The sequence below is a fragment of the Pseudogymnoascus verrucosus genome (assembly GCF_001662655.1).
Source record: "Pseudogymnoascus verrucosus strain UAMH 10579 unplaced genomic scaffold scaffold_55, whole genome shotgun sequence".
NCBI classification, from domain to species: Eukaryota; Fungi; Ascomycota; class Leotiomycetes; order Thelebolales; family Thelebolaceae; genus Pseudogymnoascus; species Pseudogymnoascus verrucosus.
Window position 1 is genome coordinate 121,849 of NW_017263706.1, and position 25,770 is coordinate 147,618.

The 25,770-nt window shown below is 50.4% G+C and overlaps 12 protein-coding genes across 12 annotated transcripts; 5 read left to right on the top strand and 7 right to left on the bottom strand.

Moving 5' to 3' along the window:
* Nucleotides 1-45: 45 nt before the first annotated feature.
* On the bottom strand, nt 46-2,155 carry VE01_08927 (uncharacterized protein). Its single transcript, XM_059464018.1, has 3 exons — nt 752-2,155; nt 553-695; nt 46-504 (listed from the first exon to the last, which is right to left on the bottom strand). Exons 1-3 carry the CDS (start codon nt 1,515-1,517, stop codon nt 163-165), a joined length of 1,251 nt encoding a protein of 416 aa, XP_059319361.1. The 5' UTR covers nt 1,518-2,155; the 3' UTR covers nt 46-162.
* On the top strand, nt 1,791-4,773 carry VE01_08928 (uncharacterized protein). The gene is made up of 4 exons (XM_018278346.2): nt 1,791-2,253; nt 2,317-3,623; nt 3,675-4,246; nt 4,323-4,773. The coding sequence occupies exons 1-4, from the start codon at nt 1,963-1,965 to the stop codon at nt 4,490-4,492; spliced, it is 2,340 nt and encodes a 779-aa protein (XP_018126657.1). The 5' UTR covers nt 1,791-1,962; the 3' UTR covers nt 4,493-4,773.
* Nucleotides 4,480-7,325, bottom strand: VE01_08929 (uncharacterized protein). The gene is made up of 8 exons (XM_018278347.2): nt 6,749-7,325; nt 6,655-6,683; nt 6,286-6,495; nt 5,603-6,223; nt 5,442-5,552; nt 5,231-5,391; nt 5,096-5,170; nt 4,480-5,043 (listed from the first exon to the last, which is right to left on the bottom strand). The coding sequence occupies exons 1-8, from the start codon at nt 6,975-6,977 to the stop codon at nt 4,956-4,958; spliced, it is 1,524 nt and encodes a 507-aa protein (XP_018126658.1). The 5' UTR covers nt 6,978-7,325; the 3' UTR covers nt 4,480-4,955.
* Nucleotides 7,278-8,620, top strand: VE01_08930 (uncharacterized protein; the record flags this gene model as incomplete). The annotated part of the gene is made up of 2 exons (XM_059464019.1): nt 7,278-8,011; nt 8,064-8,620. 2 exons carry the CDS (start codon nt 7,278-7,280, stop codon nt 8,467-8,469), a joined length of 1,140 nt encoding a protein of 379 aa, XP_059319356.1. The 3' UTR covers nt 8,470-8,620.
* A 177-nt stretch (nt 8,621-8,797) lies between these two features.
* Nucleotides 8,798-11,508, bottom strand: VE01_08931 (uncharacterized protein). Its single transcript, XM_018278349.2, has 4 exons — nt 11,058-11,508; nt 10,977-11,004; nt 10,447-10,923; nt 8,798-10,396 (listed from the first exon to the last, which is right to left on the bottom strand). The coding sequence occupies exons 1-4, from the start codon at nt 11,483-11,485 to the stop codon at nt 9,206-9,208; spliced, it is 2,124 nt and encodes a 707-aa protein (XP_018126613.1). The 5' UTR covers nt 11,486-11,508; the 3' UTR covers nt 8,798-9,205.
* Nucleotides 11,509-11,772: 264 nt separating this feature from the next.
* Nucleotides 11,773-13,487, top strand: VE01_08932 (uncharacterized protein; the record flags this gene model as incomplete). Its single annotated transcript, XM_018278350.1, has 3 exons — nt 11,773-11,928; nt 11,993-13,042; nt 13,095-13,487. 3 exons carry the CDS (start codon nt 11,773-11,775, stop codon nt 13,485-13,487), a joined length of 1,599 nt encoding a protein of 532 aa, XP_018126616.1.
* A 981-nt stretch (nt 13,488-14,468) lies between these two features.
* VE01_08933 (uncharacterized protein) lies at nt 14,469-15,337 on the top strand. The gene has a single exon (XM_018278351.2). The coding sequence runs from the start codon at nt 14,560-14,562 to the stop codon at nt 15,268-15,270; it is 711 nt and encodes a 236-aa protein (XP_018126615.2). The 5' UTR covers nt 14,469-14,559; the 3' UTR covers nt 15,271-15,337.
* BIO2 (biotin synthase) lies at nt 15,333-16,828 on the bottom strand. The gene is made up of 2 exons (XM_018278352.2): nt 16,470-16,828; nt 15,333-16,407 (listed from the first exon to the last, which is right to left on the bottom strand). Exons 1-2 carry the CDS (start codon nt 16,722-16,724, stop codon nt 15,451-15,453), a joined length of 1,212 nt encoding a protein of 403 aa, XP_018126618.2. The 5' UTR covers nt 16,725-16,828; the 3' UTR covers nt 15,333-15,450.
* Nucleotides 16,829-17,384: 556 nt separating this feature from the next.
* VE01_08935 (uncharacterized protein) lies at nt 17,385-18,944 on the bottom strand (the record flags this gene model as incomplete). The annotated part of the gene is made up of 2 exons (XM_018278353.1): nt 17,385-17,723; nt 18,465-18,944. The coding sequence occupies 2 exons, from the start codon at nt 18,942-18,944 to the stop codon at nt 17,385-17,387; spliced, it is 819 nt and encodes a 272-aa protein (XP_018126617.1).
* A 409-nt stretch (nt 18,945-19,353) lies between these two features.
* VE01_08936 (uncharacterized protein) lies at nt 19,354-21,312 on the bottom strand (the record flags this gene model as incomplete). Its single annotated transcript, XM_018278354.2, has 7 exons — nt 21,034-21,312; nt 20,780-20,978; nt 20,405-20,714; nt 20,032-20,338; nt 19,656-19,967; nt 19,434-19,572; nt 19,354-19,359 (listed from the first exon to the last, which is right to left on the bottom strand). Exons 1-7 carry the CDS (start codon nt 21,219-21,221, stop codon nt 19,354-19,356), a joined length of 1,461 nt encoding a protein of 486 aa, XP_018126620.1. The 5' UTR covers nt 21,222-21,312.
* Nucleotides 21,313-21,764: 452 nt separating this feature from the next.
* Nucleotides 21,765-23,479, top strand: VE01_08937 (uncharacterized protein; the record flags this gene model as incomplete). The annotated part of the gene is made up of 4 exons (XM_018278355.1): nt 21,765-21,898; nt 22,018-22,594; nt 22,665-23,033; nt 23,111-23,479. 4 exons carry the CDS (start codon nt 21,765-21,767, stop codon nt 23,477-23,479), a joined length of 1,449 nt encoding a protein of 482 aa, XP_018126619.1.
* A 509-nt stretch (nt 23,480-23,988) lies between these two features.
* VE01_08938 (uncharacterized protein) lies at nt 23,989-25,613 on the bottom strand. The gene is made up of 4 exons (XM_059464020.1): nt 25,191-25,613; nt 24,877-25,127; nt 24,219-24,826; nt 23,989-24,164 (listed from the first exon to the last, which is right to left on the bottom strand). The coding sequence occupies exons 1-4, from the start codon at nt 25,524-25,526 to the stop codon at nt 24,031-24,033; spliced, it is 1,329 nt and encodes a 442-aa protein (XP_059319355.1). The 5' UTR covers nt 25,527-25,613; the 3' UTR covers nt 23,989-24,030.
* Nucleotides 25,614-25,770: the final 157 nt, after the last annotated feature.

Here is a 25,770-nt window from a genome sequence, read left to right on the forward strand (position 1 = left end):
CTTTCGGCAGGTTGGGGGTTTCCGCTTTCGGTTTTTTTTGCTTGTGGCTATTTATATATCTGTTTTTATATTGGTTCTTGGATTTATATTATTCTGTTATATATCCGTGGTTTCACTTTTTGTTCGCCCATTTGATATTATCCTCTATCGTACAATTCCCATCTATAACCTTGCTTTCTCTGCCCCCTCCGCCTCCATCCTCCCCACCCACTTCCCTACAACCCCTACTAACCTCTCCACCTCCTCGAAACTATTCCCCGCATGCAAACAAACTCTTACCCTCTCTCCTCCTACCGGAACAGTTGGCGCCACAATAGCGCGCACCATAAACCCTGCCGCCTGGCACTCCCTCGCCAAGTCGCGCGGTCGCGGCGTGAGCAATGAGAAAATAGGGGATTCAGGACAGAGGTGTGGGATGCGCAGAAGGGGGTGCGATGGCGATAGTGAGAGGGCAAGGAGGCGTGTGTGAAGGTGCGATACTAACGCCCACATATGTGCCGCAGGCTGGCTAGGTGTAAGTAAGGGAGGAAAAAAGCAGGGGGAGCAACATACAGTGACAGTTCCACCATCTATCATGAGATCATAAACGGTGCGGATAGCTACGAGTGAAGGGTAGGACATGAAAGTCGTGTAGATGAGCGGGCGCGCATAGTTAATCAGATACTCCCGCGTCAGCGGCGAGCAGAGCATAATCGCTTCACACCATCATCAGCTCAGCGAACACCAGTCAACCAGTGGGGCATGAGCATACCTCCATTACACGCCAGCGCCTTCCCGAACGTATGCAGGCGCGCAAATACCCGCCGTTCGAGGCCAAGACTACACACCACCCCGCGCCCGTTCTCGCCATATAGGCCAGTCGAATGCGCCTCATCCACGATGATCTTGCCATTTCCCAAGGGCAACAGCTTCTCTACAGCTTCCACAATTGCAGCAAGCGGCGCTAGGTCACCATCCATACTATACAGACTCTCCACCGCGATGAAAACGCTCCGTTTTCCCGTCCTTACGAGCGCATCTCCCGCCAGGACCCCCTCAAGCACGTGCTTCAGATCCTCAACGTCGTTGTGCCGGAAGGACAGGCGGGCTCCAGCACGTGAGAGACGCATCCCTTCGTGCACGCTGGCGTGAATGGCAGCGTCATAGACGACTACGTCGCCCGGCTGGGGCACACATGCGAAGAAGCCCGCATTGGCATCGAAGCCGGCGTTGAAGAGGCATCCGGCCTCGGCGCCGTGGAAGGAGGCGATATCGGACTCGAGGGTCTCCGCGTACGCGCTGTTCCCGTCGAGGAGGCGGGAACCGCCGCTACCAAGGCGTTGGGGTGAGGAGTTGAGGTGGGCAAGGAAGGAGGCATGGAGACTTGGTAAGGATGACAGGGAGAGGAAGTCGTTGGAGGAGAAGTCGGTGGAGGTGGGAGGGGAGAGGGTGAGGGCACGAAGGGAAGATTTGGCGGCGCGCTTGGAAAGGTTGAGGCGCATGGAAGTTGCGAGGGCGTCAGCTGGGGGGTCGGCCATGATGATTTAGGGGGAGGGACGGCGGACTTAGAGGGGAGAGAGGGAGGGGACGGGCTTCGGATGGATATGAGTAGCTATATGGATGTCGTTAGGTCTGGACCGCGGAGTGGGGAGTGGATAGAGGCCCATATTTTATATTTTAGACATCGTGGAGCGCCGTTCGTAGCCGAGCATTAGCCCTGTGAACCGACTTTAACGATAATAATGTGGATAATACGGGAACTAGGGGTGGGTATAAGCATGTGTATGTAAGATATAAATCGCTGACTACAACAACAAAAAAAGCGTTGGGGTTGAGTAAAATACGACCATCTCAACCAAAGCCAAAGTTATATTGCCCTGTAAAATATCTCGGCGGTTGATGGTTGGCGAGATCCCGACCCCTACGATTTGTTGTTCCTAGTAGCCGATCACAGGCGGCGACCACCGAACACCAACTAGCAGCATGCCCGCCTCTGGAATCACGGGATCTGTTCTGCGCCGCTCACTGCGCGCATATCAGATCTATGGCGCGAATACCGGCGTGGGAAAGACGGTCATGTCGACCATCTTGTGCGGCGCGCTACATCACGCTTTCCCCCAGGAACCCGTCTGGTACCTGAAGCCAGTGTCGACGGGCCCGCTCGACGACGCCGATGACGGACACCTCGCGCGGTTCTCGCCGAGCACGAAGACAAAGACATTATTTCAGTTTGGAGAGCCCGTGAGCCCGCATATTGCCGCGAGGGGCGCTACTGTGAGATGCCGAGATGAAGAATTTATGAGTCAGTCAATATCAAAGTTGCTAATCACTTTCTAGCCGCTCTCTGATTCGTCAATTCGAGAAAAGATCCAGGCGCACGTGACATCGTGTTCTCAGGATGGAAAGGGGACGCTGCTTGTCGAGACAGCTGGCGGGGTGCATTCTCCTACGCCGTCTGGGAGCTCACAGGCGGATCTATACAGGCCTCTGCGCCTGCCCGTCTTGTTAGTAGGTGACCACCGCCTTGGAGGCATCTCGTCATCCATATCGGCCTTCGAGTCCCTCCATATCAGGGGCTACGACCTCAACTCCGTTCTACTATTCGAGGATGAGCAATATCAGAATCATGAGTATCTTCGCGACTACTTCGGCGAGCGCGGCATCTCCGTGCTCTCGCTCCCCCCACCCCCGCCACAGGAGAGCAGCAAAGAGACCGATCAGGCGCGTATGGCAGACTACTACCTAGAAATGAGCGAGCGCAAATCCGTCATAGACATGGCAACCTCCCTCTCCACCTCTCACACCTCCCGCCTCGACAGGCTCGACTCAATGGCCGACAAAGCCCACAAACACATCTGGTACCCTTTCACACAGCACCGCGGCATCACCCCTGACAAACTCATGACCGTCGACTCCGCCCACGGCGACTTCTTCCAGACCGTCTCACCACCATCCTCCGAGACCGTCCTGCAACCTACCCTCGACGGCTCCGCATCTTGGTGGACCCAGGGCCTAGGACACGGTAACCCCGCTCTTTCCCTCGCCGCTGCCAACGCCGCTGGTCGCTACGGCCACGTGATGTTCGCATCAGCGATCCATGAGCCGGCCCTTGCGCTGGCAGAGCTTCTGCTCGAAAACCTACGGAATCCGCGGATGCAGCGGGTGTTCTACTCCGACAACGGGAGCACGGGCGTCGAGGTAGCGGTTAAGATGGCGTTGACAGCCGCGTCGGTGCGGTATGGGTATGAGGAATCGCAAGAGGTGGGTGTGATTGGGCTGAAGGGCAGTTACCACGGAGACACGATTGGAGCGATGGATTGCTCCGAGCCGTCGACGTATAATGAGCGTGTGCATTGGTACCGTGGGCGTGGTCACTGGTTTGATTTCCCGCAGGTTAAGATGAAGGAGGGGGAGTGGGTGGTTGAGCCGCCTGAGGGGGGCGAGGGAGAGTTTGGGCCGGCAATGAGGTTTAAGTCGCTGGATGAGGTGTTTGATATGGAGGCTCGAGATGAGTCGCTTGCTGCGGAGACGTATAAGAAGCACATCCTCGAAACACTGGACAGGCTCGTACGCGTGGAAGGAAAGACTTTCGGCGCGCTTGTCATGGAGCCTATCATGCTCGGCGCCGGTGGCATGCTCCTTGTGTAAGTTCTCGTTAGCCCCTCCCTTTTCACACACCAACTAATCCTTCCTAGCGACCCCCTCTTCCAACGCACTCTCATAAACACCATCCGGGACTCACACTCCCTATTCTCCGCCTCCCCTGCCCCAACCGACCCAAACAACTGGACCGGTCTACCCATCCTCTTCGACGAAGTCTTCACAGGCATCACCCGCCTCGGCCCCTTCAGCCCATCCACCCTCCTTGGCACCCAACCCGACATCTCGGTGCACGCCAAGCTCTTAACCGGTGGGCTTGTCCCACTCGCCGCCACCGTCGCGAGTGAGTCTATCTACGACGTCTTCCTGGGAGATGAGAAACGCGATGCCCTTCTACATGGACACAGTTACACAGCCCATGCGGTTGGGTGTGCAGTTGCCGAGGCATCGGTGAAGGAGTTGTTGCGGATTGAGAGCGGTGAGGAGTGGGAGGCATTCAGGGCGCCGTGGGGGAAGACGAAGGTGGATAGTGCATCCGGTGGGAAGGACGGGGTGTGGAGTATGTGGTCCCCAACGTTCTTAGACAGTGTATCACGCCATACAGAGGTAGAGAGTGTGGTTGCGCTTGGGTCTGTGCTTGCTATTAAGTTACGGGATGAAAACCCTGGTATGTCTTCCTTTCTGTTTTTTACCCCCTCCCATTTATATGCTTTAATTGGGAACATGCTTACATGCGTTTGCAGGGTACACATCCACCGCAGCGATAGGGCTGCAATCTGCGCTCTCCCGCGTCGAGGGCGGGTTTGGGATCCACTCGCGCGTGCTGGGGAATGTATTCTATGTGATGGCGAGCCAAACCACAACGGTGGATGTTGTGAGGGGGATTGAGGAGCGTGTGATCCAGGCGCTGTAGACATATTGAAAATTTTAGATTTATCAAGAGGCATGAGCCGTGTACGTATTCATACGATACTGTGTCGTCGTTGCACGACCCGGTGTGATGTCGTTCTTATTGTGATTCGTGCGAGCTGAAATCTGGGTGGAGCCTGCACGGGAGAGAAACGGGAACAATAAGCAAACGGTGACATGAGAATTCTCGTTGTTTATCCTATCATAAATATTGTGGTCTCCTCATCTATCCAAGATGTTATGTGGAGAAATGCCACAATGGGGTATAACTTTTCGTCAGAGGCCATAACTCGTGAGTGGGACCGCTGTGCTCGCTCGCTTGAATTGCAGATTAAAATCAAAGTGCTGATCAAAAACAACTTTTGGGTCGAAGGCGAAATGAAGGTGGCGTAGAGAGGTTGGTGTTGTACGTTCCCTCGTCTCGCACACCCTATATCGTTAGATGGGATTTGGCGCAAGGAAGACGTTTAGTTCGCAACGGGCCGGCAGAAAGCTTGTAAATGCCGTCCCTGAAAGTGTGGCAAGAAGCATTCCCTCCAGGTCAGATCATCGACGCTAAAAGGAAACGTGTTAGTTACACACTTCGGTTTTATGGATCATGTCTTACCTGGTCCCATCTAGCTCCAGATCAAAGCGTCGAAAGAGAGCGGCAAATACGAGGTACATTTCACAGTTTGCAAGACTATCATTACATTAGTGGTACATCCTGGAATAAGTCAAAGGTATACAGCGCCGAGCTTACTTCTGTCCCATGCACATCCTCGGTCCCTTGGAGAACGCAACGAGCCACTTCTCGAGAGATGCCGAATCCTTTTTGAGCCAACGCTCGGGATCAAAGGTTTCGGGGTTCTTGAAGATTGCTTTGGAACTGTGGACGAAAGTACCGCTCATGCCCACAATGGTCTGCGAAACGTCAACGATTGAATACTCGCCCAGGGAAAAGCGTGACTCACATTTGGAGGAATGTAGGCACCTGTGACGGTTGCGCCAGTGGCAGGAACCACGCGGAGTAAGGGAGAGGCGACGCCGGGGCTGATACGGAGGGATTCTTTGATCACAGCGGTCTTGCTTCGTTAGCCAGACAGATCAACAAAATAAGATAGAACATTCTCACCAGGAATGGCAACTTCTCCAATTCCTCCAATTTGGGCGGTTCGTCAAGAACCGGCCAGGCGCTGTACAACTCTTCCTTCAACCTGTCTACGTAACCAGGGGATCCGAGCAAGTGGAATGTCCCTAGCATGAGAGCGTTACCAGTCGTGTCAGCACCACCAAACATCAACGCCTGGGCCTCTTCGTACAGGCTACCTGCAGACGGAAGCGGTTCCCCCTTGCTGGCTTTGGTACTGAGCAGCTCATGGTAAATAATCCGATGTGGTGAATCTTTTAAGGCCTCGGGATTTTTCACAACCTCATTCACCTGTGCACCAAGCAGTTGCTGGAGGTGTATTAACCCCGCAGTCTGTGGGCTGGTGAGAACGCTAAGCCATGGTGGCATACCAAATACTGCTTTACGGATAAGGCTAAAGTGCTTAAACACGACGAATGCGGGCAGGGACGCCTCCATGGCTTCAATAATAGGGGCCTTGAAGTCTGGTTCAGCGAGGGCATCTACAGACTTTGCAAAGCAGAAGTAGGTGATGGTATCCATAGTGAAACACCGGAGCCCAAAGAAAAGATCGGACGATTTCCCAGCTGCGTTGTTAATAGCGAGGATTTTGCATAATCGGTCAACCTGCATGCAAATTAGTCTCTAATAAGCTATCGATGTTAATAACGTGGTGAGAGCGGTCGTACATTGCCCTGCACCAGGCCCTGGAGTTCACAGATAGCTCGACGTGAGAACAGGGGGGCCATGATATCCTTCCGCTGTTTGGATTCCGCATATGTCAGAAATCCAAACGACGAGCGGTCCTCCCCAAAGCTATGATAGAGGTCCGCCTCCTTATTCCATCGATTATTATTGCTGTATATCTCACTATATGCGGCTGGATCTGAGAAGTGGAGCTAGAATGCCGTTAGAACAGGTACCCACAAGGGACATGACTCGTGGGAATCCGGGGAAGGGTTCCAATCTCTTGGCGCCAGTTATGGAAATGCAAATAAATGAAACACAAATAAGGAAGCAAGGGAAAGCGTAAGACACGAAAAAGAGAAGCCGTGTACCTCGTTGGGACCAACACGAACGATTTTGCCTTAATTGCCAGTCAGCCAGCATCCCAGCAGCACCAGGCAAGCCCACGATCCATTCCCTACCTACCATACTTGGTATGCAACTCCTGGAGCACATCAATCCAAGATCTGCCAAGATAAAGCTCCTGATATGTCTTGTACCAGGCTGTAAAGGCTGCAGCCTTTGGGCCTGGAAAGGCAGCGAGTGGGTGGCAAAACAGATTGGACAGGCCAGTGACAGCTCTCTGGATCAGCCAGGCTGAAACCAGACCAATAACGACGACCGCCACTTTGCCTGGGATGTCTAACCCGGACATGATGAGTGGAATACCGAGAATACCGAGAGGTGAGCTCAAAGCTGTGTGATGAGTGTGATCAGTGCGATCAGTGTGATATGTGATATAAGGTGGATATATTTGTGATTGGTGTTATTGCACGGTGTGTGACTGGTAGTGGGATCCCTTGCGTTGGGACCACACCACGAGTCGATCAGACTTAGTTCTTAAGCGAGATATTGGGTACGACCTCAAAGAAAGGTCACAATTATATCTCTGCTCATCCAGTACTGACCTTCCCCGACGTCTCCGAATATATTTGCGATCACAGTCGTCAACGTCATGGTCGAGGATTCCATCGGAACGTCGATCACGGCGGCCGAATCCACGCCACCAACAGCCACGGCTTCGATAGACCCTGAGCTAGCTACGGGTAAGCTACCGGAACCTTCTTTCGAGACAATAAATAGCGCTGCGCCTCCTGTGGAGCACCAACCAGGCCGTCCGTCGTCATATCAAGGAGCACCATCCCCTCAGCCATCAGTAGGATCAGATGAAGAGATCACCATCGACGATACATTCGAAGAAGATGGCGATTCTGCCTACGACAGCGGTTCTCTCCAGAGCGATACAACATCGCTGCTTTCGCATATCACAAAGTACCGATACGAGAATAACCGGCGGTACCATGCATACAAAGACGGGGAATATTGGGGTCCAAACGACGAGCAGCAGAGTAACCAGCTCGATATTGCACATCACCTGTTCCTGTTGACAATGGGCGACAGGCTATTCCTCGCGCCCATTGGCGACAATCCCCAAAATGTCCTCGACATTGGCACAGGCACCGGTATCTGGGCCATGGATTTCGCAGATCAATACCCCTCCGCACGGGTGACTGGGTTCGACCTCTCGCCCATACAGCCGCAGTGGGTGGCGCCGAACTTGCGCTTCGAGATCAATGATGCCTGCGATCCGGATTGGGGTTACTCGAAGAATTCGTTCGACTTCATTCACGTCCGCGCTATGTATGGAAGTGTTGCGGATTGGCCAGCATTCTACCAGCAGGTTCTAGAGTGAGCAGCAGCCCTTCTTCCTGTTATAGCTTCATGTGCTGACATGATATAGCAACCTTGTCCCTGGAGGCTGGTATCAGCAGCTTGAGATGTCCGTGGTTCTGAAGTCAGATGATGGTAGCGTCAAGGAAGGCAGCATCTTTGACCAGTGGGGAAAGGTATCACTTGAGGCTGGCGACAAGTTTGGGAAGGATCTCAGGATTCACGAGCAGATCAAAGGATATGTTACAGATGCTGGCTTCGTAGATATTGTCGAGACAGTATACAGGTATCCTGTTGGACCGTGGGCTAAAGACCCGTTCACAAAGAGTGTCGGGGAATGGAATCGCATACATTGGCAGGAGGGTATCGAGGGCTGGTCAATGGCCTTGTTGACGAGAGTACTAAACGTTAGTCTCCACACCTACATTATCATGCAACTAAAAGCTTACCGTGTGTCTGCAGTGGTCGTATACTGAAGTACAAGCATACCTCGGGAAGATGAGAGAGGCGCTGAAGGACAACAGCATCCATGCGTACCATATTGTGTAAGTTTTGTCTCTAATTTTATCCTTCCAGCTCCGGCTAAGGTGCACGACCGATACTTGGTGTTTGGTTGCTAACAGTGGCACGAAGAAACGTCGTATACGGACGGAAACCGCCGAGATGAGGCGATACAAAGCGCACAGGCACAAGCACAGGCAGCTGAAGTCATCACCAAGAAGTGAAATCCGCTGGTATCACAGTACAGAGGAAATAGAGCGAGAGCGGCACAAGTCACGATTCAACGAAACATTTCGGTTGAGGGTAGGTTGGTTGATTACGGGCATGTACTATATACCACGGGCCGGTCTTGAACCCATATCGAATGCCTGTTAACGGCTCTCTTTATTCATTGTGGGCTAGGCGCCCATGACGGAGTTGGGGGATCCAACGAGGAAAGACATCGCCCAGCTTCGAGACTGTGCGACTTTATGAGATACCACAGAGGCGACTCTGGGCAGGCATTTTTATTGCCTGCCTTAATTATGTCGAGGATTGCACATCTGATCGCTTCTACCAGGCGTCGGATAATCTCTGCTCGAAATGTAAGAGATTTAGTAGGTACGATGGTCTGTCTTCATATAGTATGTCTGCCACAGGGCTAGCCTTCCTGTATTAATGCAAAAACCATTGACAGAACCACATTCAAGTCTTTCGTAGTGGCATCCTCAGCTACATTCCCTGTGCAGACAGCAAACGCTCCCATTGCGCCCATTCGTTTGGTTCCAAATCAAAAGACAAAATACTTGAGAAATCATACGACTCAATAGGCTCGAAACCAGCGCTATAGTTGCCATCATGCCTTTGAGATTGGGGTTTGTCATTTCCAACAGAGCTCCCCATTGCTCCCTCGAGGTTTTTTATGGCGTCTGGCTTCGATGCAGGTGTTCGACAGCGACGAAGCGCTTCAATATAATACGGCGTCAGTGGTTCCGGAATCCCCTCCGCATTCCTCGCCGCGACGCAGTCGTCCCATACTTGCAGAGTCCAGTTACCCAGCGCAGCATACAGCGCCTCTGTGGCCTGAGCAAAAATGAGTGGATAATTTTCGAAAGCTTCGCCTATCAGCTTCCACGCACGATCGACATCTGGCCCTATCTTGCGGTTGCGCGCTTCGATGAGCACGTAGAGCAGCGTGTCCCATATATAACCCGAGCTTGTTTGTGTTGAAAATTTCCGCAGATTCGGATCTCTGTGTAATAGGTTGCCGTATTCGAGGAGTTTCATTCCGTTGGTGAATATTATGTCTCGTGCTCTTTGTGGGACTTTGGCGCCGCAGTTGGCGAATTGGCGGGGGTTGTAGGCGTATAGGTTCATCTTGCATATTGCTGACCTAGCAAGAACCGATGAGAAATAATGGAGAGGATTCGATGGATCAAAATAGCGAAGATATTTTGTCTCTAAGATGCCCTCGACCTGCTTGATCAGGTTGTCCCTCTCAGCGGGTGTGACGGCCTGGCCGGTAAGATTCTCCCACCCAACATCGTACGAATGCTGCGATTTGACTTTGCGCAAGAAATCAATAATATCAAATCTTATCAAAGAAAGCACAATGGATGTGATACCGGTCCGTTCTGGCGGTGGCTCGACCATGTCGGGCGTGAGGTCTTCATCTTCGACATTGAGAGGTTTCTTGGTGTCACTGAGAAAAAGATCCATAGACGGCCTCGTGCCTGAGAAATCAGATGTGCGACAGTCGATGAAGACAATCATCCACCAAAGACGCCTTCGGATTTCTGTGTCGAATGGAGAGAGATTAAGGGATGTCCCGTCGCGGTGAAGGCCCATGCGCCGGGCAAGCCGGACGGCAACTCCTGATAGGATGAACATCGTATCACTCTGGTAACATCCTTTCATGCCCATCTATGTCGGTTAGCCAAAACCTAAAATCAACTCCGAGCAGCGAAACTTACAAGGAACATCATAAATGCTTGCAGGGTCACTAGGCTAGTTGTTTTGAGAAATCCCGCGTTCATCAACGTCTGGCGAGCTGCGATTCTATATCGTGTAAAAACGATCGATTTGTCCTCTCCAAAAAGTGAGCGGCATTCATCTTCATCCAAAGAGGAGATTGTCATGAGATAGAATCCGAAAATGAGTGCTTCGACGCTTTTCAACACGTCATGTGGGTTCTCAACCGCATTTGTGAGGGTGGTCCAAAATGTAGGGAGATGCAAGAGTTTCACCAAGGGATCCACTCTATCGACAAAAATATCGAAGACCCTTTTCAGTATATGAGAAGAAAGGTGGAGGCTTGTGATATTGTCGATTTTTGAGTAGGTGCCCAGCAAAAGACCATTCTCGTCAGCTGTATCGACAAAGACGTCCGATATCCGAACAGTCATTTCGCCAACGCACTCAACGAACCCTGCTTCATCGGGATGGTGGAACTATCAATAATAAGTAAAACGTCCTTTAGAGTGTAAGATGGAGTCAGGATTACCTCGTCTCCTATGTTGGACCATATTTCACTGGCAAAGGTCAGTAATGTGTGTGCATGGCTTCAGGATAAGAACAGACGCACTTATCAAAATACCTCGACGAGCCATTCTTACTTACAAGCCTTGACTTGGATTTGTCAAACGTAAAAGGTTCGTCAGGGCCCTCTTTATGAGACTTGGCTCCTTCGGCTTCGGTCATCTCAACATCAGGCTCCGATGCCACGTCCGCGTCTGACAAATTCTCGTAGTCGGATTGCTCTATGTTTGCTCCGTACGCTTTTAACATCTCCTCGTATCGTTTTAATTTACTGTGAAGCCCCTCCTTGGGCGGTTTTGTCAACTTCCGCTTGCCGCGCACGGGGGCAATAAAGCTGCATTGCGTTGCTGCCTTTACACAGTGAGAACATGGGTTGTGCCGATCACACCTGACCTTGCGCTGTCGGCACGTCAAGCAGGAGAATTTCTTTAGGTCTTCACCCGGTCTGAGTCGTCCTTCTGAAGTCTGAGGCATTGCTGGATTTAATTATTTCCGGTGTTGTACGAAGGATTGTTGGTGACGGAGTTTATTGTGGTCGTCGTTCTCGGGGCCCGGAGAAGGAAAATCATTTTTGAGCACCGAGAAGCGACATCAGTCTCACTTATGGAGCGAGCTCCGTCGCCCTCGCCTTGGAAAATCGACCCCGACAACCCCGAGCACCGCTGAATATTTTACCTATATATAATGGTGCCACAAACGTGATATTAAGATGGCAGTTAATTCTTTATTCGCTTTGACAAGCTTGCCTTGTGCTTCCAACAATGTCTCAACACACCACCCCACGTGACGATGAGAAACCGACTGAAGACGCCCCTTTACCAGAGGCAAAGAAGGAGGAAATTATAGAATATCCAAGCATTCATAAGCGCATTCTTATTATGACAGCGCTTCTTCTGTCTATTTTTTTGGTCACCTTGGTAATTATTTCCTTTCCCACGAAAAGATCTTTTCATTTGGCGAGATGGCTAACCATAGATGCAGGATCAAAACATTATATCAACCGCAATCCCTCGAATCACTGACGAGTTTCACTCTCTGGATGACATCGGATGGTATGGCAGCGCATATTTGCTTACCACATGCAGCTTCCAGCTGCTCATGGGAAGAATATACAAATTTTACCCGGCTAAACCAGTCTTTCTCATCGGCATTATACTCTTTGAGATTGGCTCGGCGGTCTGTGGTGCGGCGCCAAACTCAAATGCATTCATTGTTGGCCGCGCTATTGCAGGAACTGGCACTTCGGGGATGTTTTCAGGCTTGATGGTGATCATGTTCCACACCATCCCCCTGCAGCATCGGCCAATATTCCAAGGGTTCTTCGGCGCGATCTTTGCTCTGGGATCTGTCATCGGTCCTCTAGTCGGAGGCACTTTTACAGACAAAGTCACATGGAGATGGTGCTTTTACTTGAACTTGCCGATTGGCGCCGTTACAATCATTGTCGCCATCCTCATTTTACACCTCCCCAACCAGAAGCTTGATGAGCAGGCGACCGGATGGATTGGGCGGCTGAAACAGCTTGACCCTATTGGCAATCTCATATTCCTACCAGGGGTTGTTTGCCTAATACTGGCCCTTCAATGGGGTGGAGCACAGTACTCCTGGAAAAACGCTCGCATCATAGTCCTTCTCATTCTTTGCGGCATCCTCTGCTTCGCCTTTATCAGCGTCCAGATTTGGAAAGATGAGAGTGCAATGGTCCCCCCACGTCTTGTCAGGCAACGGAGCATTGGCGCTTCGATGTGGTGCAGCTTTTTCAACGGCGCTGGCATGATGGTCGTGATGTATTATCTTCCCATCTATTTCCAGGCTATCAAAGGTGCAACAGCTCTCAACTCTGGGATTATGCTACTCCCAATGATACTCTCGACTGTTGTGGGCTCTCTTTTCTCTGGGTTCTTGGTCGCCAAACTCGGTTACTATACTCCATTCTTCATTCTCAGCTCGATCATTACCACCATCGGGGCTGGTCTCTTCACGACATTCACACCAAGCACAGGCCACGACAAGGATTGGATACCAAGTCCTGTACGGTATTGGTCTCGGCTTTGGGGTTCAACAGCCGATGAACGTTGTGCAGACGGTTCTTGACAGATCCGACATCGCAACCGGAACCGCTGTTGTCACGTTCATGCGCTTTCTTGGCCCCGCCATATTCCTACCTGTCGCCCAAAACATTTTCCTCAGCCGGCTTATCTCGAAGTTGGCCAACATCCCGGGCATCAGCGCGAAAACGGTTCTGGATGGCGGTGCCACTGATATCAAGAGTCTTGCTACCGGCGACAATCTAGAGAGGCTTATTTCGGACTACAACGACTCAATAGTTAGTGTGTTCTATATCGTGGTTGCTACCTGCAGTGTCACCATCTTTGGGAGTGTCCTTGTGGAATGGCGCAGCCTCAAAGCTCGTGCAGCCGAGCAATCTGGTGAGACTGCTAAAAAGGAGGCCAGCTTGACAGAAGAATCGGTTTAGGATGGTTTATTCACCTCCACTAAACTTCTCGGACCAAAATTTGTATTATAGGGTATACTTGACTAAAATATCTTAAGGTTGTCGAGGATGCATGGTACCAACTACAAAGACAGTGGGAGGAAATGGCAAGCACTGCTTATAAGGAAGAATGAGCTTTACTAGATAGATGCAATGTAAGAAATAAAACTATTTAATTGATCTAAGACTATTAAAGGCAGATAGGCGTTGTCAATACTACAACAGCCTATCTCCTCCATTGACACCACAAGCAGCCAGAAAAACGCCCCTATTTCAGTTAAGCCACGGTGCTTTTGATCCCATGCAAAAACGGCCATCTCAACCTCTGCAAAATTTGCTGGGGCGAAAGAACCCATTCTCATGGCCAAGAAACCGTCGCCCATCATTGACAAGCCTGATAAGCGTAGGGTTCTACATTTAGGTGCTGTACCGCAACTCGAAGTACTTCATTGCTGCATTGGAGATGGAAAATTTCCTTAATTGGATAACGGCACAAGTATTATCATCGTTAGCCGCCGGAAATGATGGGGAGCTGGTGTTTTACTTAGCTATGAATAGTGTGCATTAGCGATGCCAATGCTGGGCTCACAGGTCTTAACGGACCCCCGAGGGATATTACGCAGCATACAGCAACATACTCAGACGAATTGACTTTACTGTCTCTCAATCTAGGGCGTGAAGATGATCTTAATGCATCAGTATGGAATAGCCGATGTTGGACATATCAAGAGTACACTCTCTCTCGAAGAAATCTAATCTTTAATAAAGACAGCGTGTACTTTCAATGCGGCCACGTTTGCTGGGATGAGGATATGAACAAGCTCAGGCCTGATATATACAGAAGCGCGTCGGATCAGACTATCGTCCCTAGCCGCGGAGAAGAAGCACCAACTGTAACCACTGAGATTACATATTCACTTAGCATAGCTCATCATTTTTACTTCAATATGGTCAATGAGTATACTCTAAGGGGCATGACCTACCCACGCGACCGGCTAAGTGGGTTTCAAGGTATTCTCAACTTTTATAACATGAAGTACGGCCCGGTTTTTATATGAGAATGTGGTCAGAGGAAATGCTTGTCCACTCTCTCCTATGGCAGCCACAGCAAGAGCTTCCAAGGGTTCCGATCTATGAGGAAACCAACGCACTGATATATCCTAGCTGGTCGTGGGCAGGCTGGAGCGGGCCAGTTAAATACTGTAACTATCTAGACTGGAACGGCCTCCCTGCCTTGCACGATCCTTGGAAGCGAGCTTTACAATCCGAGTATGGCGAGACCGTTGATATCAAGAAGGATGGCGCCCTAGTCCCTATGTATCACCTACAGCTTCATACCCGGGTAGCAAGCTTTGGACTCACACTGGATGATAGAAGTGGAACTCCGAAGCCAAAGTCTTTATCGAAGGCCCATGGGAAGCTTTCAACCCGATTCGGAATCACCACAGTACGTTCGGCGGACCTTGACACCGAGGAAGAATGGCTGGGGACCATTTTACTACCAGCATCCTACCAGCAAAAACTCTCGGATGAGCACGAGTTTGTTGTTCTCTCGAGCGCTTACTGTTTTGTGGCCGATGAGCTGTCTTTGGATGCCTCAAGCGCTCTGAAGTCTTACTCTGTTATTAATGTTATGTTAATAACAAGGCAAGGCACCACTGCACATGACGGCCAGCCGGTTGTGGTACGAGCTGGAGTTGGTAGGATGTTGAAGAAGGCTTGGGATATGGCCGAAGTCTGTTGGGAGGATATGTTGGTTGCATGACGAGATGTGTTGGTGCTTCAGTTCAGTGATTTATGTGTATACGACTTATGATAGAGAGACATGCCCGCCAATGATAAATTTCAAATCAGATGTCTAATTTCTAGATAATCTAATATGTACGCAGCATCGAGTAATCTCAAGATGCTAAACCAACCCCCCATTCCTCATTCCCACCTCACATCACCTCCCCAACTCAACCTGGCTCTTCTTCTTCTCCGCCCCCTCCCTCATCGGTGCCGACGCGCCCTCCTCCTTCCCAGCCTGGAAGCTCTGCATCGGCCTCAAGCCCCACTTCGCAAAGATCTTGTTATCTTCCTCCCACCCGTTACACGCGGTCGTCAACATCTTCTCACCGGTGAACACCGCATTCGCTCCAGCCATGAAACACAGAACCTGCTGCTCCTCGCTCAGAATCGTACGGCCGGCCGCAAGACGGATGATGGTCTTTGGCATGATCAGGCGCGCTGCAGCGATGGTGCGCAGCGTGACGTCGAAGGGGGACTGCTCGCGGTCGCCCAGCGGCGTACCCTTGATTGGTACGAGGGTGTTGACTGGGAACGACTCGGGGTGAGTCGGCATCGTCGCGACGGTAAAGAGTAATCCGACATGATCCTTTGCCTCCTCACCCAGTCCCAGAATACCGCCAGTGCACACGCTCAAGCCAGCCTCGTTGGCATTCGCGATAGTCTGGAGTCTCTCGTCGTACGTGCGAGTAGAGATAACACTCGGGTAGAACTCGCGCGACGTATCGACATTGTGGTTGTACGCTGTCAGCCCAGCCTCCTTCAGCTCCTTGGCCTGCGCCAGATCGATCATGCCGAGGGTGACACAGCTCTCCATTCCCAGGTCCTTGACGCCCTTGACCATCTCCTTAATATTGCGTAGGTTTGTTTTGCGCCCGCGCATGTCTCTCCACGCAGCACCCATACAGAAGCGTGTGCTTCCGTTCTCCTTGGCGACGCGGGCAGCGGCGAGCACCGTCCCGACTTGGATCATTTTCGAGGCCTCGAGGCCGGTATTGTGGCGCGAGGATTGCGCGCAGTAGGAGCAGTCCTCACTGCAGCCGCCGGTCTTGATGTTGATCAGCGTGCACATCTGGATTTCGGCTGGGTCGTGGAATTTTTGGTGGACGGCGCCCTGTAGTGGGGGTCAGTAGCTGTTGTGCGGTTTGGGGGGCGGGGGGTGTATGAGGGACATACAGCAGCGTGGGCAAGCTTCATGAGAGGCGTGTCGTAGATCTCTTTGATCTCCTGCTTTGTCCAGTTGTGCCTGGGAGCCGTCGCCGTGAGCGCCTTTTCAAACGTGGAAGCTTGACTCGACTGGGCGACTGGGCCGTCAACGACAGTGCCGTAAGCTCTCTGAGCAACCCATTGTGGCTTCGCAGATGGGATCACAGCTCTGCTTCCATGAGACAATCTCAAAGGTATGCGGACACGAGGCATGGTGGGCGGCATCGTCGTTGTTGTTGTTGTTGTTGGTTGTGATGTGACTCTCACATCTGTTGAGGCGGGTCGTCAAGGCTTATAACAAGCACCCCGCCGTTCCTGGCCGAGGGTGGGGGCTCAGTGTGGGCTCAGGGTGTAATCAAGCGGGGAGCTCCTGTTGGGCCAATCGGGTTGGGCACGGCTAGTCGGCGGATATCGCAGGGACGGGTGGGAATCGGAAATCTCAAGTCATCAACAAATCTTGAGATATATCGGAGTTGCACGTGCACCGAGCCAATCATCAGGCGTGTATTACCACATTAAATAACAATTTCGAGTTTTGAATTTTGTCAATTTACGCTTTTCTAAACCCACACCAGGCGCTGAAATCATTAATCACGTGTGTCTATGCTCACCACTTTTCCCATACTATTCTCCGAAACTGTTAACCTTAAACTGAGCCATCAAGCTATGTAAGTTTGTTGTTTCCCATGGTTAGACAGGAGGCTAAAGTCTAGCCTTCTGCGTTGACAACGAGCTACCATCGTGGTAGCTTCTTAGCCCTGTCCTAAAAGTGTTAGCCCACAACGCCCCCTTTTCGCCGATTTATATGCTGCACAAGACGGCACACCAGATTTATCAAAGGTCCACTGAGGATTACTTTATCATATTACCCCCATCGTACCTCGTTTAGTAGTCCGAATGATAAACGAAGGAATTCGTATCTATGACCGTTTCTTCGCGGAAGCGATATCGTTCTGGGCCGAGATTATACAGGTCGTGTCGATCCTGGTCGTAGCTGTAGTTACGGCATTTATCCAGTTCCACATCATAGATGCATATGTGAATCCAAAACCCTTTCCTCCTCCCTTCAACTCCCGAATCTAATACTCCATCGGATACATCCTCAATTCTCCCTGGCGTGTTTCTCCAACATTTCAGTCCCTCAACATCTGCGCGATGCATTCTTGTCTCCTCCTTTCCCTGTTTCTCCATCAGGAAGCAGTCAATCGCCACATACCAATCCCACTGCGGGCACGTTAGAGTGACATCTGTGGTAGGTGGCGCAATTTTCTCCAGGAGCGTATCCACTTTAGGTAGAAAGTGGTGATGCAGTCTATGACCGAGGATTTTCTGGTCCTCATAGGGCCAAACTATTCCGAGCGAGCAGTCTTCTTCACCGCTTACTAACTCTTCAAAGGAAATGCGCAAAAATTGCAGACACGGGAATATTGGCCTGGTTGGAGATTTGTGTTGAGAATTGTTGCTGCTGGTGAACCCAAGCTCAAGTGGTAATATTTTCGGCTCCCAAACTAATTCAAGTGATGTGATGTCTTCCAGCCTCTGCCGAGAAACAACATCCTGGATGCTCCGCATGAGGACCGGCGATGCGATATGGATGGTATTAGTTCTGTAGAGGATATCTATACCTTCAAGATAACTAAATCATATGCAATTAGTTACTAGGCCAAACGGGATATGGACGACCCGGCTGTCTCCAGGCCATGGGCTCGGAGGTCTACTCACGCCTGTTTGCAAGACAACAGCCAACCCGTAATACCAATCTGGCATTTACCTGGCCACTGCCCTGGCCATGTTTTACATGTCCCTGACCCCTTAAGACAACTTTCCTTCAGGATTGAAAAAGGGACTCCCCAGATAGGTACGTCTCCTTCCAAGTGGCAAATGGGTTGCATAAGGAGGAAACCTGTGGCAGACGCAGCTAAACCATCTCCAATCCTTCTTTTCCCCTTTAGTTATTTCTCTAACTGGGTTCATGGAAGTGCCTTCAATCCTGGCATGATAGTCATAAAACAAACACTCGTCGGCGAGCTCAAGTGGGTACCGGAACTGAAGGTCCATATGGACCGTCTGATCGCCAAAGGCCTGCATCAGAATTTGGCGACGGATCTCGAACGGAATGCGATGGAACAAGATATTTTCGCTTTTTCTAGTAATGTCCTGGTTCTGTTCCTGATGCGGAACGACTGAAATGGTATTCCCCGCCCGGAAAGCAAACTGCTGGAGCCCATTTGTCTTCCTGTTGCGAGACGACCAGGGCCAGATAAAACTCAACAAGTAGGCAGAAATCAGGTAGCCCTTGACAACCACAGCTAGTAGAAAACAAAGAATGAATAAGAAACTAGCCCAGATGTTATTTAAACAAGACTGTATGCGATTGTCCGCGGGAGTGGCCCAGTCTGACCAGGTGTCGAGCAGCTCCCGCATCTCGGCTCGGATGGACATCATCGTGAAAATGGCTATAACTCATGGCAATATGCCTTGGTTGTGGATGAGTTGAGTCTCCTTACATGTTGACATCGTGATTCTCAGCTCGATTTTCAAAAGTGCACAGGCGCATCGGGCTTTGTATTTTCCCGGAAGGAGTATGCATGGCGGTGGGGTGCTATGCTCGACGGATGCCTAGACTTGATGGATGCCAGTACTGGATCGATGGATGCAATGGGCCCCCAAAGTAAATACAATAATATAGTCGATGGTTACTCATAAGTCCATTAGTTATTAATCCGAGGTGTATTTTCCAACCTTTTCCAGTAATTCAATATAATATGTACTTTCTTGTATAAATAGCCCATAATTTTTTATTTAATTTAATTCATCTAAATTAGTGACAGGCCTAAGAGCTTATGCTATATAATTATACCTTTTCCCTTCAACAATCAAACCCCGCTCTTTTAACTCCATTGTCTTTCTATTATATGCCGTATAAATCCAAACCTGAACACCAGCTAGCACAAGTCCAGCTACTGAGACACCAATCATAATCTCCAATCCACGCGAGTATAGGGGCAGGTCCTTTTCCTGAAAGTACTGTGTTCCATACATCAAGCCTGAGATGGCAGACATCACCCAGAGCCTGTAAAATCAAATTAGCCTTCGGTTCGCGCTGCGAATCTCTGACAACTGCCCCCATAATATACAGCGGATTTTTAAACTTACGCAATACTGATACTCCTCTCCGCTGGATCGTGGCAGTTCAGCTGCAACCACGTATTCTGCACTGGGTGATACCCGACTGCAAACGCGTTCACAGCTGTCCATAGTCCCCAACGACTCCATTTTCCCACGTGTGGCTGTGTCGCACGAGCTACTACTAAAGTGGTAATATAGCAGCTTATGGCGATCATGACCATGAGACCGCGTCGGTTCGTGTAATCACTTAGACGCGCGAAGAGAAAAACAATTCCAAGGGCGATGACGGGCCCAATGCAAGCAAGTGCGTTGGCGCTGGTGCGGTCAAAACCCAGTGACCTAGAATAAGTCAGCAAATTATGGTGATTTTTGCAACTAGAGAGAAGAATGAGAGTTGGCATACATGATAATTGTTGGAGTGTAAGTTGTTAGCGAGCTCCATGTCGAGAATACAAGACTCGTAGACACAAGATGCGGCCAGCGGCGCCAGTGTGATAATGTTTTCCAGACTTTAGCTGGTGTGATACGTATATGCTGGGGCTCGTAAGACTTGTTTGGAAGATCGGCTGCGATTCGTTCTTGAAGGAGCGCGCCATCGGACTCTGAGATGCGCACAAGGCCCTCGAAAAAGAGAGGACGGGGACGTTCGGGTGAACCAGGGAGAAGTAATCCCATGAGGAGGCCAACGGTAATAGTGAAGATACCCTCAACTATGTTCGGAGTCAGTACAATATATGGATATGGGTCCATTAGTCCTGGAGGAGAATACAACATACGGAGAAAAATCCACTGCCAACCCGGCCGTCCATGTGTACCTCCGAGCTTCAAAATACCAGACGCGAGTAGGGGGCTCAATGCATTCCCTCCGAACATGCCGAAGAAAAATATTGCTACTCGCGTGGCCAATTCTTTATGTCGGTACCAGGTAGAGAGGGTGTATATGGCACCTGGTATGTATCCAGCTTCGGCCAACCCCAGGAAGCTCCTTATGATAAGAAACCCAGTTCTGTCGCGTACAAATATCTGTAGAGTCGCTATCAAACCAAAGATAACAACTTGGATACTGATGTATATTCGAGGCCCGATCTAGAACCCATGAGTATGCTGTTCCGTTTTTGATCGGACCTTGATAGGATTGGAGCGTAACTAACCCGTTGGAGCAGCATGTTCGAGGGAATTTCAAGGACTACAATACCAAGAAACATCATCTGGTTCCCGAGATTGACGTCGGCTTGGGTGATTTTAATGTCGGCTTTGAGGCCGGCTGTGAGAGCGCTGGCGAGATTCATACGGTCAAGCTGGAAGACGAATAAACCAAGAAATAGAAGTGGGAGGACGGAGAGATCAACTCTGTAGGGAAGTTAGCCAGGCCTGCGGATTTCCGATTTCTTGAGAATAGTCTGACCTCGATCGAGCGTGCAATGAAGCTGCTGTGTCTACATTGTCGCTGGCAGCCTGGATTGATGGGGGGCCGCTCGTAGATTCCGTAATACCTGAAGACTTCTCCAAGTCCCGAATTGAAGCTGATGCAGTGCCTGGAGAGTCTATGATTACTGAGGACTTCAAGTCTGCGGAATCTGGAGTGGCGACCATAATTACACAGGTTGAAGGGGCGTATACAGTAAGTCAGGGAGACAAGAAAAAGACAAGAACTCAAACACGGAAAGGGAGTGGGGTAAGATATCTATCAACCTTCAATATCCTGATCACACAATCCTATAACTAACTGCGTACGTACTTCCACATGGCAGCAAGGATGCAAGGTATTCCATGCCCCAACGAAGATAAAGCGCCTCCTAATGGGCGATACAGAATAAACTCCCAGCCCACATGCACCCCATGTATTCAGTGTCAATTAACGGCAATTCAAATTACTCTATTGTGCGGTTTGTTCTTGTATGCGATAAGAAAGCTCATAATCACGCCTTACACCCACTCCATTACGCACTTCGAGTCTTGCCCCACATCTAACACTAAAATCCAAACCCCGACGGCCTTAATGATGGCCCATAAGTTTTCCGTCTGCTAAATAAAATCGACGGCTTTTGGCGGTTTTGGAGATTTTATATCAAAATCTTTTCTATTTTCTTGTCCTTCGGTATTTTATATTCTCCGTTATCTCAGAACCAAGACATTATGCCTGGAATCAAAAGGGTAGCTGTTATTGGCGCGGGCCCTGCCGGTGCTATCGCTGTAGACGCATTAGCGCAGGAACAGGCGTTTGACGTCATTCGCGTCTTTGAGCGTCGGGAGAAGGTCGGTGGATGTTGGTATGTAGGCAACTGAGACTCACTGCACGCCCTCTTTTTGGTTATAGATCTTTATAGATTTTATAATCCTATACCACAACAGCATAATGGATTTGGAAATGCTAACCTTCTTATTTCAGGGTCCAAGACCCGGCCCACAGATCCCCTCAGCTCCCCGATTTCAAAACACTCGCCAGTCGCACCGCAGACAAACCACATGATATACCTTCCTCTCTCCCAACATATGTTCCGCGCTCAACCCAGTACCGCCATGATGAAACATCCGTGTATCCGCTGCTCGAGACAAATATCGACTATCATACGATGGAGTTCTCACAAGAGCCCATCCCCGTGAAACAGACGTCACGGTCGATCCAACGGCACGGCCCCAGTACCCCTTTCCGCCATCACACAGTGGTTCAAGAGTATATCGAAGGACTGCTGGATAGAAAAGGGTACAAGGATTTTGTGGAATGCGGAGTGACTGTGGAGAGGGTTGAGAAGGTCAATGGAAGTTGGAAGCTGACGCTGAGAAAGGCGGGGTCGGAGCGTGATTACTGGTGGGCGGAGGAGTTTGATGCGGTGGTGGTGGCGAGTGGACATTATACGGTTCCGCATGTTCCCTATATTGACGGGTTAGAAGAATTCGCCAGTGCATATCCGGGGTCGGTGGAGCATAGTAAGGGATACAGGGGAGCGGAGAAATATCGACAAAAGGTACGTTTGACTGACAAGAAAACATCGTTGAGCTTTGTTTTGGCATGTCTATATACTAAAGCCGAAGTAGAATGTTGTTGTGATTGGCGCATCAGTCTCCGGGATGGACATTGCCCGAGACCTCATTGGAGTTGCCCAGCACCCGGTAAATGCTGTCGTGCGAGGAAAATGGCATCCTTATTTCGGCAAGTCTGCTTTCGACCATACCGACATCAAGACGCGGTCAGCTATCAAAAGGATCGAAAGCACAGGGGGGCGCAGGACCATCTTTTTCGAAGACGGGTCGCACATTGACAATGTCGACAATATTATCTTTGGCACGGGTTACTCGTGGACCCTGCCTTTTCTTCCTGACTTCCCGGTCATAAATAATCGCCTGCCAGGTCTCTACCTACATATTTTTCAGCGACAGGATCCCACCCTCGCATTCGTTGGCGCTGTGAGTAGTACCCCCCGAAATCTAATCTCCCTGCATATTCAAAAGAACAAACGACTAATTTTCATTCAACTCTATAGATTGCTGCTGGCTTTACATTTAAAGCTTTTGAGTGGCAAGCTGTGCTTGCAGCCCGATATTTTGCTGGCCGCGTAGAGCTCCCGTCAATCGCAGAGCAGGAGAAGTGGGAGACGGACCGCATCGCAGTCAAGGGCGACGGCGTTCCCTTTACCGCGCTGTACCCTAACTTCGAGGAATATTTCGAGACTGTGAGGCAGCTTGCCGGTGAACCTGCGCCGGGGCAGCCTGGAAGGAGACTTCCCAAGTTTGGGAAGGGCTGGAGGGAGTTGTTCGACGGGGGTCACCAGAGAAGGATTGAAGCGTGGAAGAAGGAAAATGAGGCGCGATCTGGGGCAGGAAATTCTATAGCTGTAAAAGCTAGATTGTGATATACTATCCAACCAAAGAAGTAACTACATGAAAGCAATAACGGAAATCGCGTGAAATGGCGCCTGTAGTGGTTGAGGTTCAAATACAGTAGTGTGGAGGCGGGGTAGATGAGATTAGATTGGCGTGCATTAAATTTGGCACGGGCCACAATGTGTCCCATTTGGCAGTCGCCACCTATGAGGCCTCCACTCCTGCCGCTGGTGGAGAAAGGTTGGTGGAGGCGACCGGCATATATATTTAGGTACAGCCCACACACATCACAAAGCCAGACATCACTTCTTTCACATTCGCACCTTACATGCTTTGCTGACTGTTCATAGAGCCTCACATTGTTCTAGTCCGCGACACTCCCATGTCTGGGCCTACCCATTCCCCGCCGTTTTGCTCCTGTGGCTATCGAGGTCTTCAAGAGCGATAATAGTAAACTACAAAGGTACTGTTGTATGAACGACAGTTGATTTTTATACTGTACACTCGATTTTTGGTATAAAGAAAAGAGCTCTATCAGTACGGCTTTAAACGCTCTATCATAACATCCTATCATCTAATTCTAGAGTTTAGATGGCTCCCCAAGTGCGGCTGTCTGTTGCTTATAAAGCTTCACCAGCTGGCGAACCGCAAGATCAAACATCACGTCCTCGCTGCCACCAGGGATACGGGCACCGGGCACTTCACGGTAAATTTCTGGCATACGTTAGTACTGGGCACTGGGAGACAATATAAGTGGGATATCCTTACTCTCGACAAGCTCTCCTTGGCCCGTTCTGGTGTAACCGTTTCCTCCGAATAATAGAACAGCGCATCTCGCGCATTCGTCGAATACCCTTCCGGCTTGTGCTTTCACCATTGCTGTGAGACCGCCCAATTTGAGATCCGCCTCAGCCTTGCTCAGCTTGGTCATCTGGTACACAAACTGATCGACCCAAGCAGACTGACTCTCGAGCTCAGCGCCGCATTTTGCAAGGCGGTTTCTTACAACGGGTTGATCCATCAAAGTCTTTCCGAAGGCCTCTCTCTTCAAGCAGTACTCGAATGCAGCAGCCAGCGCCACGCGAGATTGGCGGGTGACACCAATTGCAATGGTCAGGCGCTCGTGGTTGAAGTTCGTCATCACGTACTTCATACCCAGACCCTCCTCACCAATCAGATTCTCAACGGGAACCTTGACATCGTCAAGCTCGATGTAAGTGGTACCAGCGCAGATTTGACCAGCGACCTTGAGTCTCCGCATGGTGACTCCTGGGTAACCCTTCAATGGCACCTGGATCATGGAGATGCCAGCGGGTCCAGGGCCGCCAGTTCGGACAGCCATAGCCGAGTAGTCGGCCCAGATACCATTGGTGATCCTATACAGATTAGCCAATTGCGCTTACAGGTAAAAAAATTGTTAGCATACCATTTCTTAGTTCCGTTGATAATGTAATGCTTGCCATCCTTGGTCTTGATAGCGGTGGTTGTGATGTTAGCGACATCAGAACCAGCATCAGGCTCCGTAATAGCAATGCAAGTACGCTTTCTCCCTGTGAGAAGGTCGGGAAGAAAGCGTTCTTGGAGCTGTTGATTTCCAAACTTGATGACGGGGGCAACACCAAAAGCCATGCCCACAGTGACCGAGGCGGATGGACCAGCAAGACCAGAACGTGCCATCTTCACGGGAAAAAATCATGTCAGCTGATGTTATTAATCGGAATCGTAAAATAGAGTAAATACCTCATCAACGTAGATTGCGGTGTGCAAATAATCCCAGTCCTCAACCTTGATTCCTCCAGGCATCTCGTGGATCCCCAGCTTCTTCAACCATGCCACGGGTAGCGGCGCGGGAAGGTTGGGAATCAGAAAGTTGTTGTCCGCAAACTTCTTGAAGACATGCTCGGGGACAGTTTCTTCACGCTCCCACTCCATCGCATGCTTGAGAAGGTTCTCCTCCATGAACGCGCGGCAGGTCTTTTGCCATTTCAGATGCGACGGGCTGTAGTACGGAGATGGGAACCCGCTCAGGTACGGCGGCTCCGAGAAAGGGATTACGGCGCGATCGGTGGTAGACATGGTGAATTATTTGATTTTGATGTTCTAGATGGTTGATTGTAAGTTGTGGCGTGAAGATATGCTTCATATATATCTGTTGGCTGAGAGGCACCCGAGGCTTGAGTCGGTTAACCCGAACCCCTCTCCAGTGAGTGGTCGATTTGGATGCAGGTAGTCACATGCCGCCATGGGTCTAATTAACCGTTCTGTTTGTGCTGTGCATAACAGGAGTCTACATTGCCGAATTTACTAAAATAGACTTTTG

What these genes read in the sequence shown, in the direction of transcription:
- BIO2 (XM_018278352.2), bottom strand. Translation starts at nt 16,724, where the DNA reads ATGCCGCCCACCATGCCTCGTGTCCGCATACCTTTGAGATTGTCTCAT. An exon ending in TGAAGCTTGCCCACGCTGCT is followed by an intron (nt 16,408 to 16,469) that starts GTATGTCCCTCA and finishes CCCCCACTACAG; the next exon opens with GGCGCCGTCCACCAAAAATT.
- VE01_08938 (XM_059464020.1), bottom strand. Translation starts at nt 25,526, where the DNA reads ATGTCTACCACCGATCGCGCCGTAATCCCTTTCTCGGAGCCGCCGTAC. An exon ending in CCGCAATCTACGTTGATGAG is followed by an intron (nt 25,128 to 25,190) that starts GTATTTACTCTA and finishes TTTCCCGTGAAG; the next exon opens with ATGGCACGTTCTGGTCTTGC. An exon ending in CCAAGGAGAGCTTGTCGAGA is followed by an intron (nt 24,165 to 24,218) that starts GTAAGGATATCC and finishes AACGTATGCCAG; the next exon opens with AAATTTACCGTGAAGTGCCC.
- VE01_08929 (XM_018278347.2), bottom strand. Translation starts at nt 6,977, where the DNA reads ATGTCCGGGTTAGACATCCCAGGCAAAGTGGCGGTCGTCGTTATTGGT. An exon ending in TTCGTGTTGGTCCCAACGAG is followed by an intron (nt 6,496 to 6,654) that starts GTACACGGCTTC and finishes ACGGCATTCTAG; the next exon opens with CTCCACTTCTCAGATCCAGC. An exon ending in GTGCCTACATTCCTCCAAAT is followed by an intron (nt 5,392 to 5,441) that starts GTGAGTCACGCT and finishes GACGTTTCGCAG; the next exon opens with ACCATTGTGGGCATGAGCGG.
- VE01_08931 (XM_018278349.2), bottom strand. Translation starts at nt 11,485, where the DNA reads ATGCCTCAGACTTCAGAAGGACGACTCAGACCGGGTGAAGACCTAAAG. An exon ending in GGTCCAACATAGGAGACGAG is followed by an intron (nt 10,924 to 10,976) that starts GTAATCCTGACT and finishes TATTATTGATAG; the next exon opens with TTCCACCATCCCGATGAAGC. An exon ending in AAGCATTTATGATGTTCCTT is followed by an intron (nt 10,397 to 10,446) that starts GTAAGTTTCGCT and finishes TAACCGACATAG; the next exon opens with ATGGGCATGAAAGGATGTTA.
- VE01_08933 (XM_018278351.2), top strand. Translation starts at nt 14,560, where the DNA reads ATGAGAATGTGGTCAGAGGAAATGCTTGTCCACTCTCTCCTATGGCAG.
- VE01_08928 (XM_018278346.2), top strand. Translation starts at nt 1,963, where the DNA reads ATGCCCGCCTCTGGAATCACGGGATCTGTTCTGCGCCGCTCACTGCGC. An exon ending in GCCGGTGGCATGCTCCTTGT is followed by an intron (nt 3,624 to 3,674) that starts GTAAGTTCTCGT and finishes AATCCTTCCTAG; the next exon opens with CGACCCCCTCTTCCAACGCA. An exon ending in GTTACGGGATGAAAACCCTG is followed by an intron (nt 4,247 to 4,322) that starts GTATGTCTTCCT and finishes ATGCGTTTGCAG; the next exon opens with GGTACACATCCACCGCAGCG.
- VE01_08927 (XM_059464018.1), bottom strand. Translation starts at nt 1,517, where the DNA reads ATGGCCGACCCCCCAGCTGACGCCCTCGCAACTTCCATGCGCCTCAAC. An exon ending in GGCGCTGGCGTGTAATGGAG is followed by an intron (nt 696 to 751) that starts GTATGCTCATGC and finishes GATGGTGTGAAG; the next exon opens with CGATTATGCTCTGCTCGCCG. An exon ending in TAGATGGTGGAACTGTCACT is followed by an intron (nt 505 to 552) that starts GTATGTTGCTCC and finishes ACACCTAGCCAG; the next exon opens with CCTGCGGCACATATGTGGGC.